Genomic DNA, 19,770 nt, shown 5'->3' with positions numbered 1-19,770 from the left:
GCCGTCCGCCGCGGCACCGCGCCGGCGCAGCGGTCGAACACCGCCCGATGGCAGCCCGGGTCGCGGACGCCGAACAGCACCGGCCGCGCCGGCCGCCACGGCACCACCACCGAGTGCGGTCGCGTCTGGTTGTCGAAGAACGGCACGGCCACCGCGACGTCCGCGGACCGCTGCTGCCACCGCTGCCGCAACAACCCGTACGGGCCCGCGTCCACGCCACCGCAACGTTCCGACGCGGCCACTTCTCCTTCCGACGCGGCCGCTTCTTCTTCCGTCCCGGCCGCGGCCGCGTCACCAGCCACTTGCCGTTTGCCCGGCACCGGTCTGGCCCATCCGCGGCCGTCCGTGCCCAGAACGTACCTGCGCCACAATCGAACGTCGGTGCTCGTCGAAACCGTGGTTCTGTACGCGGTCCGAGTGCGCGTAATTTTAAACCACGGTGGCTCGTCGACATGCCGTTATAATTATTTTTAGCCGAATCACAATCCGATCGCGGTGGTGTTTCCCATATCACAACCGATGATAGACGCGGTACAGTTAATGTATTGAATTCCGTTGTCTTACGAAATAACTGGGTAGTTCGTGAATCGCCTACGAATGTTAGTTTAAGTATGAAATCATACATGAAAGTTATACTTTGACTAGTTACTTACGTAGAATATCTAGTTGTTCTATACAATTTTAGTTTGATACATGTTAGCGTACAAAATATATTATAACGTTTTACGTGTTTTAAGTTTAACCGATTATTTATTTGTACACGCGAGGCTATTGTAGAGACAGATGAACGCGTGTGACTGTAAGACTATTGCAAAAACCTTACCGATTTCATTGACAATCTTAATAATAATACGTGTACAACGATAATTTTATCTAGACGATAAACGTACACGCGGACACTTTCATCGCCGACAACAAGAACGGCAGTTTTATCTGATTTATTGCTGCGATGGACATTAAATTAACGATATTGTACACGCATGCATACATCGATTTGACACGTTAACGAAGTGGTGCTAGGGAACGTATAAAATAACTAGTTAATGTATAAATTATATGCATTACCTACACGTTTTAGTTGATAACTGATTCAATACTTTAACTGCACCATACACATCTAAGGACCATTTCTTCTGATATTTTAACCAATAAGTTTTTTCAAAAGTAATGATTTATTTGAAAATTTTCTACCTTAAATTTTTTAGCAGTAAATAATATAGTCCATCATCAATAATTGTGTATGATATTTTTTGTGTTTTGTACATTAATTTTGTTCATTAGATACACGTTGTTTGGTAACATAAATTTTATATTCTAAACGGTTAACGAAACGAGCAGTTTTAGCATGCAATTTTTACTAATAAGTAATAAATCGAATAACAGCACTAAGTCCATCATTAGATAAGTACTTAGTACTTAGCTATGTAAATATTGACAGTCTAATAATATAGACATTCAGTTCCTATTTCCTGTTGTCGTAGAACAATATTATTAATCGTGTAGGGTCCGCTTTCTAGTGTCATCGATGTATTTGTACTGTCGCATAGATGCGAAATGTGATTTGGCTTAAATAATGAGTTAACGGCATATCGAGGAGTCACCGTGACACGATTTAAAATTACGCGGTCCAGTGCACGTCGTGTTCAACACGAGTGTTCCGACGAACTTGACACCGAACACGTACTTTTCGAATACATTTTTTTCGCCAAACGAAACATTCATCGATAGGTACCGTTTATTACAACGAACTCCTTATCGGTATGCGCAAAGCGATGTACGTGAAACGAAAAGCAACGGATCTCAACCCCATATTGGTTTCGCATTAAAACAAAAAAAAACCATCCTTAAACCGATCATTATGTGGTCGATAAGAATGTTTGGGTACCGTCCAACCTCGTATCGACCGACAAAATTGTGCGTTTCTCTGAATACGTTCAACAAATAAATCAGAAACAATTGGTTTAAAAAATACATTTATTTTTAATAATCGTATGACAATTAACGTTTACAAAAACTATCCTGTCAAACCGTCAACAAAGGCGAAAAGTTTTCGACCGATCGTGTCGATATTGGTAATAATTAAAAACTCTCAACTACTCCCGTAGTTATATATCGTTGAAGCATTGTAAATGTTCCGTCGGTTTTTATTAAAATATCTGTTCATAACTTTTATCGTTAATATTATATTGTATTTATATTATGTAAATTTTTCGAAATTTACGCAGTAACATAAATAATCAATAAAAAAACTTTTGCAGGAAGTGTATTGTCTGCAGCAGGTTATATAGTATTTAATCATAAAATATAAAAAATTAAGTTGTACTGAGATGTACTTGTGCATTTTCATGAACTTTACGAGCGACGAGTGCATCCTCAACATTAAATTAGTTTCAAAAGATTAAATTATTTTCTTGAACAACATAGTGTTTAAAAATGATTGTGATTCCACCAATTAATATTATTACCGGGTTTTTTAAATATTATTATGTACTTTTTAAGAAGCAAGTCTTATGTAAACAAAAGTCGTAAGTTCGAATCGATAATAAAATCATGCCATATGTATTGTATATTAAACATTTGAAAAACTTTTATTGTTGTTTTATAATAAAACCAAAAGAAAAAAGAATTTTAAAAATAAAGAACCGTACAACATTGTAAAACTTATAACTCTCTGATCCACTCAAATCCGAGGAATGAAACATTAGTAATGGGAATTTACTAAGTTATAGCTGAAACTGTTGTACGACAGGGTCGTTTAAAAAACATCAAATATACAGTATGGCTTCACATTAACAATGGACTGCAAATATATACTACATTGTAATCAAATTTGGGTCATGTTTATATGTATTATATTCAATTAACCCTAAGCTGTAATATGGCTGTCGTCGAGTTCATCATTTGTGTAAATAATTGTATTAAAGGATATTATCATAAAATATTAAACCGGTATTCAATAATATGACTTCATTACAAATGTGCCGTCCAAAACTAACTATAAAACTAAAAAATAAATATTTTATATTTAAAACATCTTTTATCCATATTAATAGACAATTTTAACTAATCTGTTGATAAATATAATCGTGAGAAAAGAATTCGTGAAACTTTTACAGAACACGAACATTGCACAAGACAGTTAAATCGAAAAAAAACTAATAATTATTTATCTCATAACTTAGTTAGGTAAATAGATCTTATTTGAATCACACAATCTATAAATTGTGTACAATTTACACGATAATTTATGAAGCTGTACGTAAAGTATTTGAATTATTAAATGTACCTATTACACTTAATGATATTATACTGATAATAATAATATTCAAAAGATATCTCAATAGTTTTCATTTTTCAAAAATAATTTTCGTAAGACCAAAAAAATACAATATTATCTCTGTGATCAGAAGTAATTATACCTATTAATGTCTTGTAATTATGAAAATTATTCAGTTCTACTCAAATTCGTCAAACTTGTCACTATCTAATACTTATCAGCAAACAATATTGTGGTACATTTCAACCGTTTACAGTATAAATTAATACTATTTACTTTATCTTTTTCATGAGGTCGTGCAACCGCTTTGTTGTTGAGTATTTAAATTTCCCTTCGTAGTAAAAAATTCTGATTTGCGGTAACATTTTAGCGTACAAATAACCTCCGATCGCATCGGCTACCATCACCATTGCGCGTTTCCTTCCGACCGCCGAATGAATTTTATCAATGGACCTCTTTATGGAAACGAAGTAGTCCAGGAAATCATTTTCATTTTCCGGTATCTTTGTTGGGATCAACGATCCAACCAACATTCTACCCTGAAGTTCAAAGCTTTCGGTGTCGGTCCATTTCCTTCTGATATCCGATATCGTGTATAGGGTGGTGCCTTGTTCCACGTCTTGTTGAGTACAAATAACGAACACATTTATATTGAAAAGGACGAAACACGCACATATGAAAATATTATTAGACATATTATCAAAAAATACAACAAATCACGTTAAAACAAGTGTTATATGATGTAATATAATTTAGATGATTAGAAAAATCGTTGTTTTAGCGATCGTATCCAGTGCACTTTTCAAACAAGTTACCTAGGCGACACAAATGTGGTCCAGCTAAAACAGTTTCTAGATTAGTTAATAGTATTTTGAAAGACTAAAGGAACAATTGATTGTCAAAAGATTTTTTTTTAAATTATGTAATAAAAATAATTAGGTAATGCACAATACTGTAGATAATACAATATATTTTCATGTTATCGATAGTTACTTTTTCTATTAGTATTAAGATTTATTTTTAATAGTTATGTGAAATAGATGATACACCATCATATTGATATACATGGACAATTTTTAAGAAAAATGATTTGCAACTCAGTGAAAATTTCTTAAAAAGTGCACTCACCGTATCAATTAACAGATTATTTTTTTCTGTTACAATATAATATATTATTTATTATTTTTACATAAATTTTATTAAGTCAATATAATATTATAATAGATTTATATAAAAAAAAAAATAAATAAAAATAAAAGGTTGAATGAATTGTTTAAACACTTCTATTTTCCAATTTGTATTTTGTATTTTCTGAAATAGAAATATTACTCATCGTTTTTTATTATTGTTATTTTTCTAGTATAAATACACATATTTTTAATATTTATAATTCTAATGGCAATATAGTATTATAATAAATCACAAGTAAAATAACAGCTTATTTTTAAATGAAGAAAAAAATCACTTTAATGAAATTATAATCTTTTCAACTAGTTGTATTTTTACGATAGTAAAAATTTGTTTCAGCGATGTTCAAATTGAATCAAGTTTAATCAAAAATAATTACATTTTTTAATTACTCTGTATAATCCAATTACTGTTCAGCCGTCAATACTTATTTATTCTGTATTAATATGTTTCATTACGAAATACATTTTTATTGACTTTTCAATCTTCATTAGTATCAAAATTAAATCACTTGAAGTCTATGTTTTATGAATTATAATCGAATAATAAAATGTGTATGAGGAAATGTGTTAATTTCAAAAATATTTTAAAACTGTAAAAACACCGAAAAGTTATTTTTATTTTAAAATTTGGAAAGTTAAAAAATAATTAATTAAATTAAACAAATACACTGGTTTTATTGTTGTTAATTTTATAGGTAGATTTAAGACACGCGAATGAAGTCATCGGTTCACGGGTTGTAGATGTCGGTGTTGACTTATCCGAATTTTATGCTTCTGTTGAATGGGATATTTTAGAGGTTCCTGCAATAAGGTAAGCCTTTTGAATATTATAATAAAAATCATACTCGGTAGCATAGTTTTATTACATTGTTCTTTATTTTGCATACACATTATGATTGGAATTATTATATAGCACTTGTTTAAGACCGCATTGTTTCTACATTATTTTTTATTAAATATTTAACGATTTTAATCGTACGTTGTACAATTTATTCTATAGTATTAAACCTTAGGAGAGTAAACGATTTAGTAGTATTTGGTACTATGGATTTTGGTATTTGTCTTAATGTTGTGCTTTGAAGTTTAAGTTCTTTCTTTAACTGGAATTTTATTCCTATCGTTCATTCAATTATATTCAAAAATTAGTAATATGAGTATATTCAGACAGAGAAAGATTGTGGTGCATCAAAAAAATGTTTAATTTTAAAATGTTTCGAATATTTAGATTTCGCATTTGATAAAACTTTTTTTATAAGAAGAAGAGATATTAAGATTTTATATATAAACAATTGTCTGATATTTGTTAGATTAAATATATATACCAACAAAACTTGATATTGAATACTTAAGAAAATTCAGAGAATACGGCTCACGTAGGTACGTAAGTATTAGGAATGTTATTTATACACTTCTTTATATATACCTATATAAATAGATACAATTTTTACAATTTAATTATAATAATTGATATATGTAAATTATACAATACAGATATATTTGATAAGATAAATTTCTGGCAAAATCATAATTTATGTTCATAATGAATTTCATGTGTATTGTTCGGTTACCATTGTACGTTTGATTTAAAGCCATTTTCAGACCAGGCAAACTATCAACTAACATTATAATTTCTGGCTATGTATCGGTTATGTATTGAATGCAATAATATTTCGAATGCGATTTCATCTAATTCATTATTTATTACATCGTATTCGATTGTTCGAGTGTGTTTTTCTTTTTTTTTTGTCGATTAAGAATTGCTATTGCTTACGTTGCAGAAATGAGAAATATTATACTTGCTGCGAAGAACCATATTTAGACATAACATTTAATATCACTATGCGGAGAAAAACACTCTTCTATACGGTGAATTTGATCATACCTTGTATGGGGATATCTTTTCTCACGATACTCGTGTTCTACCTTCCATCGGATAGCAATGAAAAAGTAAACAGTTGTATCAAAAATCACGTGTAACACTCTATGACGAAACGCAATTGTATTTCAGGTTAGTTTAAGTATTTCAATTCTCCTCTCGTTGACCGTGTTCTTCCTACTGCTAGCCGAGATCATTCCGCCCACGTCGTTAGTCGTTCCACTTTTGGGCAAGTTTGTATTATTCACGATGATACTCGACACGCTTAGGTAAACATTTCAACATTAACGTTATTGAACGTAAATTGTTCTTATTCTATCTAAAGAATCGATTGATTTTCAGCATATGTGTGACAGTTGTTGTGTTAAATATCCATTTCCGATCTCCCACTACACATGTTATGTCACCGTGGGTCCGCAGAGTATTCATCCACATTTTACCGAGAATGTTAATCATGAGGAGACCGCATTATCAAATGGAAAGGAAGAGGTAAGGGCTCTGTAAATGCGATGTGCAATGAATGCGTTCGAAGCGAAATAACGATCGTGTGTTGTTTAGTTTGATGGGAGCTTGTCATCGAATCATGGTAAGAACGTGTAACGGGCTTGAACTTGGGGATCAAGAGTCGGCCGATCAGTTACTTCAAGGCACCGATGTGTTTTCACCCAGGTGGTTTTATTTACTATGCTTTGTTCATTTGTTTTCGTTATCTAACGCCTTTAATGGTTCGTTTAGGGATTTAGAAAGTGGAATTATTGGCTGTTGCGAGATACACGGCCCAATAATAGCAGTGCCCAGTCCGTCCGAACTGAATCAAAAAGGTTCGATTCCCAAGGGCAAAAAACATTGGCATGACTGTCCAGAACTTCACAAAGCTGTCGAAGGAGCTGCGTTTATAGCAGATTATATCAAGAAAGAAGAAGAGGAGAAGAAGGTAAAAGTAAACTGTCGATTGACCTTGGTCATGCGAATGTCGAAATAATTGAATATTATAAATGTTATTTTTAGATTAAAGAAGATTGGAAGTACGTCGCGATGGTATTGGACAGGCTATTTTTGTGGATATTCACATTAGCTGTGACTATGGGCTCTGCGGGAATTATCCTGCAGGCTCCCACTTTGTACGACAATCGGTTACCAATCAATGTTCGGCTGTCGGAAATACTGTCACACACACCAACAGTAAAACAAAATTATAATAACATTATGTAAAGATGATAATTGCTCAACGTGGTCAACATTAGACAGGCCGGTGAGGTCCGATACAGACCGATACGAGCGAACGGTAGAACACTACTACTGGTCTATGTATAGATTAACTTATAAAATGCGTGACAAGGGACCAACAATCGAGGACTGCTGGTCGTAATATGTATAATAGTGTCAATTTTGATATTAGATACTATTTTTATGTACTCGGAAATAGTGACGCAAATAGATAGATATTTTTAGATAATTCGTTTACAAATGAGATATTTACAAGCAGTTTATTAAAAACAATTGATAGGATAAGGATATTAATGTGAGAGGATGTTAATTTTTTCATTTCTGTAAAAAGCAAAATAATATAATAATAAAATTTATTTATAATTATACAAAGTAATAATACTACGTAGTTATGTACATAGTATTATATTATTAAGTTAAGTTGTGAAAAAAAATAAAATATATTTGTTGACGTTTATTTATGATGCGTTTAATTTGATCAAGTTGTAAATGAAACAATTTCACTTCGTCTTTGAACGAGTGATGTAATATAACATTAACACATATATGTAAAAGCGTGTAAATAAAAATGTGCCTAATATAAAATTTAATATTTTACAGTCATTTTCATCGAAACGACTAAAAATTATTTACTTTCTAATATAAATCAAATAGTGTTCGGTATTTTAATAACATTTATACCATGTGATTAATAATTTTATGATAAAACTTCGATGTCCACCCGGTGTTTATTTTAACAGTCTCGATTGTCTGGTTGATGGTCAAATCAGCTCCTTTTAAGTAAGCAGATGATTTGCTAATAAATGTATTGAGCTGTAAAATCCAATAACAAATTATAAATAAAACTTTTCTTGTAAAAAAAAAAAAAAAGAAAAAGAAAAAATAGCAAATTCATTAATAATATACCTCTTCTAATTCTTCTTTTGTTTTCATTTGAGAGCCTATAACTTTTACGTATCTACCGACACGGTCACCTCGCGGTTGGAAACTAAAAAATTAAATAAAAAAAAAATGTATTTTGATTGTTATACGCAACATAAGTAACATAATATCATCTTGTAATTGTCTATGGTCGATTAGGTATTTTCGGTTACTAATACATTTTTGTCGAAGAACATATTGTATGTTAAATTTATAATAAATAAAAAAGATTAACCAATAAATAAATCAACCTACTACTCAGATATATCCGCAATCTTTCGATACAAAAAGTCCTTTGCCACGTAATATCCTATGTCGCTGCTTGCTATGGAATAGAAAACCGTTATCGCGTCTTGCTTGCGAATAATGGCGTTTTCTCCGATCGTCCAATTCAAATATCTACAGTAAAACAATCGTGCATATATATTACCGCCGAAACATTTTCCTGCGAGATTATCATAAACAATTACTAACCTGTTCAATAACCACGTTTCCGAACTGCAACCTAATGATGAGAGTAATTTTGCTTTTTCAGACCCGACATTAGAGCGTTGATAACGTTCCCATAAAAAGTCCCATTCCTCCGCACCACCGGCTTTGATCGCTTGACAGTAAATGATGGTTTTCAGTTCTCTAGGCAATCTGATATATTTCGATTACGATTTGTATTTAATTCGACTCGATAATTACTCACATGTTATTAGTATCTGGGTCATTTGTTTTCATCCACTGTTTGAATAACGCTAACGCTTGTTCAGTGCAGTCCTTTATTTTGTGACGGCAAGCTTGAGCAATCACGAGATTTTTAAAACGTATTTCTTCGAACCCATCAAGTTCAACGGTCATATTTCCGAATCTTTTGTACAAATTTGCCAGCAAACGTTGCATATAGTTCTATAACGAATTGCAATATTTATTTGTACACCATCTGAAGGAACAAGAACAAAAAGTTTAAAAAAAATAAAAACAATATTTTTTCTCACTTGGAATAACCCTTGGTTCGGAGTCCTCTTCATTAATTGATTGATCGGACCTAGACCGCCCAGGGCGGCCAACCACGGCACGTACTCTTTTTCGTGTTTTAAGTATTTTAACAGTTGAAATGTAATTCCGTAATCCAATTCGCCGATTTGCGAAAAGCTAAACGCGTCGTCGATTAACTGCACTCGATTCAACGTGGGTATGGTTTCGAATTCATCAGGATTATTTAACAAGGTTATGATACCCATCCAGTTGCGTGTATCGTACGAGACTCTGTACAAACCTTTAAAAAGAATATGCAACGTTGTGAGCTATCGCAGAATATTCTCATGCAACTCACCGGCTATTTGCATGTTGAATATAACCCACTCGTCATCTATTTCCAACGGAATTGTGTAATTCTTGGTGTTACAATTCAACCACGATTCTGCTTTTGTCTGGCTAAAATCGGCCACCGAAGAGGTTGTCCACGTGAGCGGTATCCACCAACAGCTCTTCTTATCCGTACTATTCGGTTGAATCGTCAGAAACCGTTCCTATCGAATTACCAACACAATGCGATGCAAATTAATGAACATTGAACCGGAACGGGCGGCGTTTTGCAGCACCTATACCTGTTTCAATGTAACTGATCCAGCAGCGTAATCCCGGACGACTTTCAACACGGGATAGCCCGTCTGCAACGTCCACGTGTCCATGATCTCTTTCACTGTTATGTTTGGATCCAAACTCCCCTCTTTGTGAGCTTCTTCCGTTAATGAACTCCACAGGTCGTCTTGCTCTGCGTTGGAAAACTTGTGTTTGTCAATGTAATTTCGAATACCTTGTTTGAACGTTTCTTCGCCTAGGAACGTGTTCATCATGTGCAGTAAAAATGACCCCTTTGTGTATGATATAGTGTCGAAAATCTGAGCTATTTCATCGGGGTGTCCGACCGTGACCGACACGGGATGCGACGATTGAAGTGAGTCCAGGTCCAAGACTTGTAAAAAGTTTTGTACGTTTTCCAATTGGAAAGAATTCCACTCCGGGTATAACTGAACAAAATATCATTGTCATTTTACAACGAAAATAAATAGACGGCAAACTAATCAAACTAATCATCAACTGTATCCGATAACTATTAAACTTACGTAGTCCACACCACGAGCTGCAACGTACGTGGCAAATCCTTCGTTTAACCAAAGGTCGGTCCACCATTTCATCGTAACGAGATTGCCGAACCATTGGTGAGCTAGTTCGTGAGCGATAACTTCGGCTACTCGATGGATATTATCAATAGTAGCAACGTTTGGATCAATCAACAATGCCGTTTCTCTACAAAATCAATTTTAAATAATTTTAGAATTCCGTTGATTTCACGAAATCCGAAGACTAAAAATGTATTTAAAGCTAGCGTTCATCAACTAATTAAAATACTGGAAAATCGACAATGTATATTTATAATTTGACACTACATTTTTTTCTTCGAATGATAAACAAATACAACATTATAATTTTTAAAATTATTTATGACAGTTTATTGTCGCATCCACTTAATGAAATCGCTCATTTAATGAAATTTATTCATTTAGTGAAATTGACGTTTTTCTACACTTTATAGATAATTTTTTAACTTTTTCATGAAATGGATAAAAGTAATTTTACCTATCAAACTAAACAGTGATAGTAAATCTACATATTTGTCAAAAACCAGAATTCCGAAGTAAGTACTATTTTTGTATTTTTGAATATTTATTTAGCTTTATGTGGGCTTATTTACCAAAAACTTTTAGTACGCAACTTTAAATACTGCATTTGAATGATAAATAAATAATTCTCTAGATATATGTAGATAACAACAAACATTTTAATTTACCTATTTATTTATCTTTATCTATGTTTACCTATTTTTATAGTTAAAATGTTTTTAATTAGTTAAATTCTTATATTTTAGTTTTAGCATCTTCGATATCCTTAATCATTTATATTTGTTATTCTTTATTTAACGGTTTTTTCTTTGGCTTTGTAGTGTAATATTCTAGTAACTTCTCATAAAAAGTTGTCCATGATATCTTTTACTACTCAATTATTAAAGATTATCTGATATTATACAATAATTTTAAATCGTTTGATAAATTTATATTAAATAATTAATCGATTGACAATTAAATCAGTTTGTATTATACAATACATATTTTACAAAATGAGCGATTTCGCTAAGTGGACGTGACATATATGCAACATAATACTAAGTGATCATATTTTAATTGAGAATTCATTAATTACATTAAAAAATATTTACTCTAAAATTTTTATTTTTTATAAGCATTTTAAGTTTAGAATACTTTTTTAATCAATCTCTATCCAGAATATTTTTTTGATTTTACGAGTATATTATTCTTTAATTTGAAATTATAATATTATATTAACTCATAGTAACAAAGTTAACCAACATTTCTCAAAATTAAATGTCATTATTATATTTTATTTATAAAGTAAACATTTATTATACTCGTAGCTTGCTTATATTATTCTTGTACATCACTATGTATGTTAATTTCTCGTTAGGTTGTTGCAAAATGAATATTCAAAGATTATTTTTATTTCCAAATTTATTTCCCAAAATGAATCTAAAAATCCTAAATTACTAATGTCTTACACTCAACAAAAATGTCGAATTAATTATTGACCGTACTCATCAAACACTTCATTTTAAAACAATATGATTTTCAGCACAATACATTTAATTATAATTGATTATATATGATGGGTAATTACATCTGGAGAAATATGTAGGTGCATGAAAAAAAACGTTATATTATAACACCGGATTGATTTTCCTACAACTCCGAGTTATAAACTAAATTATATCAATGATATAACTCATTACTATTACGACGTACCTATAGGTAACGAGACCCCAATTTTCCATAGCGCCGGCAGAGAAGTCCGGTATGGCCACCATGTCCTGTTTGGACAGTGGGAACTTTTCGTCGAAGTAATCCTCGTAGTATTTCAAAACCAACGGTCCTGCGTTCTTGGCGAGTTCGGTCTGGCCGATGGCATCTTTTCTGGCTACTATTCTGAATTTCACTTCTTCCTCTGGATTCTTCGATTCCACGTAAGCGAAATCCGATACCATGTACGCCACTAAATAAGTGGACATCGGCACGGACTCTTCGAACTCGTCGATGACGTAGTCCGGATTCGAAGGCCTATGAACATGCGACACGAACGTAAAAAGCTTAGAGCCAAATCGTTAAGGCCCAATAGAGGCTGCTTACACAGGACTTACATAGGCGTGGACTTGAGCAGTCGCATGTTACTGACCGACGTCAAATGTTTTCTACGGCCTAGTCTTATTTTGAAAGTAGCTTTCAACGCGGGTTCGTCGAAACACGGGAAAGCTCTCCTGGCATCGGCCGGTTCGAATTGGGTCACTGCTAGCCACCTGCAACACAACGATAACGTTTTTCATTGGTAACGCGCGCAAACAGTAACAGTTACGCCGGGCCAACGGACCTCGTTTGATTTGTCTCCTTGTCGACGTAACTACTCCTGTAGTAACCGACCAGATCGTCGGTAATGTTTCCCATGAACGGTACGGTCAGCACGTATTCGTTGCCGGGCTTGAATTTCTCGGCACATTTAACGTGCATCAGTTCGGTTTTGGTAACGAACCCCACACCGGTGACCGGGACTACCTTTCCCCCGCCGTCGGACACCGCGACGCCTTTGGTGTCGATGTTCAGATTGTTCGAATGCAACACCACGGTGTTGGTGGCTTTCAAACAGGTTATCTAGAAAAAAAAACAATCAAACCGTAGGTCAAAACGCGGTGTTCGAACGCAAGTCGTCGTACGCTTACTTTTATATCGACTACCCCTTCGAACGTGAACTTATTCTCTAAATGCGTGGTCACATCTAACCGATAGCTGATGGGTTTGAACGTGGTCGGCAGTCTGTACTCTGGAACTTCTTGAGAACGTGCGAACGCCGCTCCCAACACGAGGAACAACGCGACGGCAAATCTCATTTCAACGTATCCTCTAAACTCCATTCTACATTAATGTTAAATACGTATACGCTATTCGTTATTACACATTTTACTGATGCTCGACATTCCCTTTGATTAAAATATACGCTGGTTTAATGGTACATGCATATCGAGAAACGCCGAACGGTGACTATAACAATACCGTCATAACGATACCCGATTCGGTAATAAAATCACTTTTACTAATACAATACTTAAATAATATTCATTCCGATGATGAAAACAATAACGGCTTTAATAATATATCTTATACAATATAATGTTTTAGATTTTTTTTTTTTTTTTTAATATTGGTGTATTTGGCAGATCGTCGAAAAACTAGTTTTATAACACTAAAATGAGTCTCATATGTAGTTATTTCACGTATTATTTATTCGTGAACCGACCCACAATGGTCTATAATTGAAAAAAGATGGCCAAAAATGTTTATTTGTAACAATTACATTTCAAAGAGTGACCAAAAATATTTAAGTGATTTAATATACACAAACGATATTTCGTCAAAATTAAATGTATTTAAAACTAATTTCAATGCACTGTTTTTTTTTTCTTGTAATGAACCAGACATATTGTTAACAATAATATATTCATAGCCGTCAAATAGAATGATAACAGGTTTAAGAGCCATATTATACGTCACGGTAAATCGCCACGCACACACAAATTAAATTTAAAACTTACTAATATATTAAAATGTTAAAGAAATAACAAAAAATTGACAAAAATATAGTTTATTAAAAGTACCAAGAAGATGGCTAAAGGCAGACAAGGTTGCCGATCGCTCGCGGCGGTCGGTACACCATCCGCGAACGCTTCGTGATACATCGCCGTTTCCGTTATTTTAATCAATCGGGTGTCCTGAATGATAATCAAACGTACGATGATACCAAGGCAAAGGGGTGTGACGGGTAATGTCGCGGTATCCGTGAAACACGATCGTGTCATAATGAATAACACTGTATCGAACGCACGAATACAACTATTCAAGTATATCATCGATTTCATAAACATGTTAAATTCAATAACGTCTTATCGAAAGTAGAATAGATATGAGAAACTATTCTACACATAAACGTTTTCGATATATTATCTAATTTTATTGTATGTACATATGAGCGTGACTATCGTTGACTAAATAACTTAAAATTGTAAAAGTCCTGATTACTTATAAACAGTCTATCAGTAATTAATTGAATTCAACGACCTACAAAGTCGTACACATAGCTTTATGTCATAATAATAAATATAAATATTTGACAGCATATATATACAATATAATATATCCAAAGATAAGATTAATTTTAACTAAGAGTCGTTTAAAATTGACTAATAATTAGTACAAAATTAATGATATTTTTTAATAAAAAAGAAACATTTTTCAACATAAATACAGATTTGGCATAAGTAAAAATGAATATTTTTAAAAAAAATTTTATAATGTAAAATTCTAAAAAAAATGTTTAATACATTTTTAAAACAAATTCTTTGAAATATAACTGTTACAAATAAACACTTTTGGCCACCTTTTTTCAATTTTAGACCACTGTGCGACCATAACTGATTAATTCAATCACCAAAAATTTGATGAGTCTTGGAATTAATAAGTTGTTAAAGAACGTTTATTAATTATTTAGGTAAACATCTTATTATTATTGTTCTTATTTTTGATTTTTTTCTTCTAAACGATAGTCATTACGATAATTTTGAACAAGCACACATATATAATGGTTAATACTTCCATTATCCGTTTTAATTAAGAGTAACATAAAATAAAAACGAAACAAAGAAGTTACAATACTAATGCCAAATTTATATTTATTTAATTTTTTTTTTTTTTTATCGCCTTCACCTACTTTGTTAAAGTTTTTCTCTGTATAACATCGATTTTAATAATTTATAAAAAAGGTAAATAAAAATATTAATTTTAGTAACTGTTATTATATGTATCTATGACATTTTAAAGTAGGTTTAATAATAATGTGGTTCAAAATGTCATGAAATACTATTATATATTTTTTTTTTAATGGTTTTAATATTTTTTATAAAGCATTCTCGACATCAATAACTTTCATAATGATATTTACTATAATATTATTTTTTTTCTTTTAATTTTAATTATTTTGAAAAATAAATAAGTACATATATTTTATTAATATTCACAAACATACGAATTTCATGGATAATAGTATCATTGATGTATCACAGATACTAGCCTAAGCTATAGTTATTCAAATAAAAATGAATGGTAAACAAAATTGAATTTAGGTTTAAATTAAATAACCGTTCATGTAAAGGCAATGAGAAATATTAATATTCTGTTTGTATTTTATTCGCGAGAAAGTTATAAAGTTATGAAATTCGCTTGTATAAACAGTGGCAAGTAGCCAAATAATTTAATTTTGACCTTGTAATATAATATTAAGATAAAAAATAAATAATCACAATTATTTCAAAATTGAGTTATTAGTTAAAATTCAAAATAGTGATATAAAATACAAGTTCTATCAGTTAAAATGTTGTTAAGATTATTAAGATAAATACATAAAATATTTCAGTAATACATTTTAATATATTAGTAATGAAGTCATTATGTATGACATGCTAAATATGAATAAAATCCTCGTAATTTATAAAAATATAATATTTCAATGACAATAAATTAATTTTTTAATACTTATAAAAAACAACCATTAAAAATGTATATATTCTCAAAGTTTGTCAGAGATAATCTAGCTTGAATTTTGAAAACTTAATTAAGCACTATATTTTTAAAAGAATAAAAGAGATTAAATAAAATCTCTGTAGAAGAATCCTATTAATACTGATAATACTGAGACTTAACTTTTGATTTCACTTTTTTTTAACTATGTATATTTTACTTAAAATGTATTTTTAATTTGCGCTGCTCCCAGAGAGTGTTTGTTTTTAACTCATAAGGATAAAATTTATTTTTGAATGCGAATTGGATTTAAGTATTGTGAAACATTTATGATATCCATTTTAGTTAAATTTTTGACAATATACATATTATGTATAACTTGTATTTTTCATGATTATATTTTTACTTTTAAAAAAAGATAAACATTTTTTTATTGGTTTTCTAGTCTCAAACAATAATCTTAGTTTTCAATCACGAGTGGAATATTTGTCTTAGTCATTTCAATAGGATTTCCGAAAAATTATACACTTTCATAAGGAAATCAAATACGTCAATTATATCTACAAGATGTTATTTTATTTATTTATCCCACCATTTGTTGTGAATTTACTTTCATATGGCAAAGAATATATTTTAAATCTCACCCGATTTAACGTTCTTAATATTTTCTTTGGAATCATTTAAAACCATTAGTTTATGCTAATCCACTGATTAATTTCTAGCATTAAAAGCAGAAAATTATCGAAACATGTGCACATCTGACTAATGAACAAACTACAATGGCTACTCAAGATGAAGTCAAACGTTTAGAAATATGTTTACAATATAATAAACAATTCATAAAATGATGATGAATATTTTTTGTCAAAAATTGTTTTAAATTAAAATTAAAACTAAACTTTTACGATTACTTAATAACCTTAGTAATCTTTACAATTTCTTCTTCCTTATACCCAGTTTTTTGAGATAGAAAAATAGTTTATTTATAAAAAATGCTAAAATAAATTTAATCTATTTGAATTTGCTATTAAAAATACCAGTTGCTATTAAAAAAAAAAAAAGTGCAAGTTGTGTTGTGAAAGAGCAAAACGAATGAATAAAACATTTTAAGATCAACAAAAAATGTGTATTTTTAGTAATCCTTATGATGAATCTTTTCCTGAAAACCTTATTTCAATCTGAGGTCGCTTGACAGGAATATTTCGTGTTACCATTTGTGTGAAATAATCTGTATAGTACTTATCTATATTACAACACTTATTACTTAAATTTCGCTATTTTTATAATTTCGACTTAAATAATTAAGTTAAATAAATTTTGGAGAAAGAAAAATGTTTAAATCATACAGCTTAAAACGCTTTTCTTGATCGGTAGGAATTAATTAATATTATCTTATAATAATAATAATAATAAGAAGAATTACTTGTGCCTTACCTGAGAGAGAGCATGTTTTGGTTTGACTGTAATCTGGTCACGATCGAGCCACTACTAAAATTAGCACCTACGCTGCCTAACAGGTTAAGTACACGCGGGTTGACGGTGAAAATACTAAACCGGTGTACGTTTAGAGGTCATGGACGAAATAATCGATGGTTAACAGTTACAAAACCGAGTGAAATGTTATATTTTATTTTATTATATTATTTTTTAGTTGTTCTTAAACTTTTACGGACGACCAGTTTTAAAAATATAAAAACTTTTATTATCCGATCACGTCGAGCATGAAGTAGAGAACAGAACGGTTCATATCGACTAATATAATATGAAAATTAAACGGTAAGCTATTATGATAAACTGCAGCAAAAAATGGTCATGTTGAAGTGATTACATTTAAATTATCCTTTGTGTTAATTGTTTTATGTGATATTTAAATCTAATTAAATTACGTACTTATATCTTTATACTGTAATCAAATACGAACACGTATATAATATTCTGTTTAGTTTTAACTATGTAAAATTGTATTCTTATTTGTTTTGTATTTTCTACACGATTTTTGTCTCTGTGGATTCGCATCGATAACATTGGTTTTGCGATTCTTTCTCTCTAATTTGGTAATAGCTTTTGAGTTCATGTACAATTGTGTGTAATAACTTCCGGTAATAAATGCACAGTTAATGCAAGTCCTGAAATATAATCAATATCTTTATGTCTTCTCTAGTATTGTATATATTATTATGTTGGGTAAAACAATAATCCGAGGGTCAAAAAAAAAAAATCAAGTAGTAAAATAATAAATAAAAAATTTTATTTGTAAATCGTATATTATTCGAAATAATTTTAGTTAAATCATGAAAAACCAATTGTTTGTTTTATAAATACAAAATCAGTTCTATACAGCTACTATTACTAACCCTAATGATGAATTCAGTTGACACATGTTACATTCGCTGTCATCAATACGTAGAAGAAGTGGGTGGGTCGGTCACGACTGAACAAATCGGTCGAGCTACCGAATGATGTACAAAAAATATTCGGTTAACTCGATCTTTTGGTGGTTAGGTTATATTCTATGTCCGTATATTACAATAATCTAAGGCTCTGATTATAATCATGATCTTTAGTATCAATTATCGCGTTTCGCTAAAAAAATACATCATCCACCGACAATATTTGATGATAATTTAAGAATAAAAATGCGATGTCGATAATTTCCTCGTGATATTTCGTTTAAACAAACTATAATTATTATTGCTTGTACTTGGCTCAATCAGTTTGTTGAACAATACGAATTACGATAACGCCCATGAGATCATAATAGTATCGAGGGTAATTGACATGCGTAATTGTACTGAACCATTTTTATAGGTATTTTTTTTTATTTTTTTTTTTAACAGCCGCAGATCTTTTGTTACGTATAAAAAGAGTAAGTCTAATTTTTCAAAAATCCGGTCGGCCATTGTACTCAATATAATAATTGCTTAACGAAATGTTTTCATTTCGCAACGAATTGGACGTGTTCTCGTAGCTGCGACCATTTACGAACATCTATCTACACGCATAGTATTGGCTCAAATATAATTGTTCGTACTGAGGAGATAACGTAATAAAACCGTTTTGGCGCGCGATATTCTTCCACTCGAGTCGTCGGTTATTGACGAGAACACGTATGCCCGGTCCGGTGGTTCTGCGGCGAAAGAACGAAACGCAAAACTTGATGTGCGTACAAGTGAACCTCCTATGCAAAACGAACCCCGCTGCGCGTGTGCATAAATAATTAAAGTTCACGAATGATAATATAATAATACCGATTGATTGTGTCGACGTCGTGATATTATCACGTCGATAACGAACATTTCATAACATCTGTAATAGTATTATCACGATTGCACTTTTCTTTTTCTTTTTTTCAATACAGACGATCCGATAAAGCGTGTGATGAAAACGCAATAATCGTTTTTTTTTTTTTTTATACAAATACCTGTCGCCTGTTGTGTGCAAATAGCAGTTGACTAATTATTATATTGGTTTTTTTTATTTTTATTTGTACACATCTTAAAAACAACTTTGGTAGCAAAGGCCATCTATTATTATTATTATTATTATCATTATCATTATTATTATTATTATTATTATTATTATTATTATTATTATTATTAT

The 19,770-nt window shown here is 31.4% G+C and overlaps 2 protein-coding genes across 5 annotated transcripts in view; one reads left to right on the top strand and one right to left on the bottom strand.

The window, feature by feature from the left end:
* The window catches only part of LOC112683995 (acetylcholine receptor subunit alpha-like), a 24,356-nt gene extending 16,434 nt beyond the window's left edge, over positions 1–7,922 (top strand). The window contains exons 5-11 of one of the 3 annotated variants that reach the window (XM_025555277.1): positions 5,163–5,278; positions 6,246–6,414; positions 6,476–6,612; positions 6,686–6,832; positions 6,902–7,012; positions 7,079–7,277; positions 7,352–7,921. In XM_025555277.1, the coding sequence (XP_025411062.1) occupies positions 5,163–5,278; positions 6,246–6,414; positions 6,476–6,612; positions 6,686–6,832; positions 6,902–7,012; positions 7,079–7,277; positions 7,352–7,555 (1,083 nt within the window). In that variant the 3' untranslated portion in view covers positions 7,556–7,921. Of the gene's footprint in view, positions 1–5,162; positions 5,279–6,245; positions 6,415–6,475; positions 6,613–6,685; positions 6,833–6,901; positions 7,278–7,351 lie in introns of all 3 variants that reach the window. The other 2 variants (XM_025555276.1, XM_025555275.1) reach the window with 2 other exon arrangements.
* A 283-nt stretch (positions 7,923–8,205) lies between these two features.
* LOC112683996 (aminopeptidase N-like) lies at positions 8,206–17,871 on the bottom strand. 2 transcript variants are annotated; one of them, XM_025555278.1, is made up of 14 exons: positions 17,605–17,871; positions 13,323–13,515; positions 12,977–13,254; positions 12,750–12,905; positions 12,358–12,669; positions 10,606–10,789; positions 10,087–10,509; positions 9,813–10,008; positions 9,475–9,755; positions 9,186–9,385; positions 8,966–9,133; positions 8,747–8,890; positions 8,477–8,558; positions 8,206–8,383 (listed from the first exon to the last, which is right to left on the bottom strand). In XM_025555278.1, the coding sequence occupies exons 1-14, from the start codon at positions 17,616–17,618 to the stop codon at positions 8,246–8,248; spliced, it is 2,769 nt and encodes a 922-aa protein (XP_025411063.1). In that variant the 5' UTR covers positions 17,619–17,871; the 3' UTR covers positions 8,206–8,245. The 2 variants fall into 2 exon arrangements, with proteins under 2 accessions (XP_025411063.1, XP_025411064.1); XM_025555279.1 differs by having other exon boundaries at positions 13,323–13,503.
* Positions 17,872–19,770: the final 1,899 nt, after the last annotated feature.

Source organism: Sipha flava, unplaced genomic scaffold, assembly GCF_003268045.1.
Source record: "Sipha flava isolate LNK unplaced genomic scaffold, YSA_version1 239_pilon_pilon, whole genome shotgun sequence".
Taxonomy (NCBI): domain Eukaryota; kingdom Metazoa; phylum Arthropoda; class Insecta; order Hemiptera; family Aphididae; genus Sipha; species Sipha flava.
Note: the sequence above shows the minus strand (reverse complement) of the source record. Positions and strands in the feature narration are given on the sequence as shown.

Bases quoted from the DNA above. Each gene is read 5' to 3' on its own strand.
- LOC112683996 (XM_025555278.1), bottom strand. The intron at 10,510-10,605 runs GTAAGTTTAATA...TATTTTGTTCAG, and splicing joins CAGCTCGTGGTGTGGACTAC to TTATACCCGGAGTGGAATTC. The intron at 9,134-9,185 runs GTGAGTAATTAT...GAAATATATCAG, and splicing joins GACCCAGATACTAATAACAT to ATTGCCTAGAGAACTGAAAA.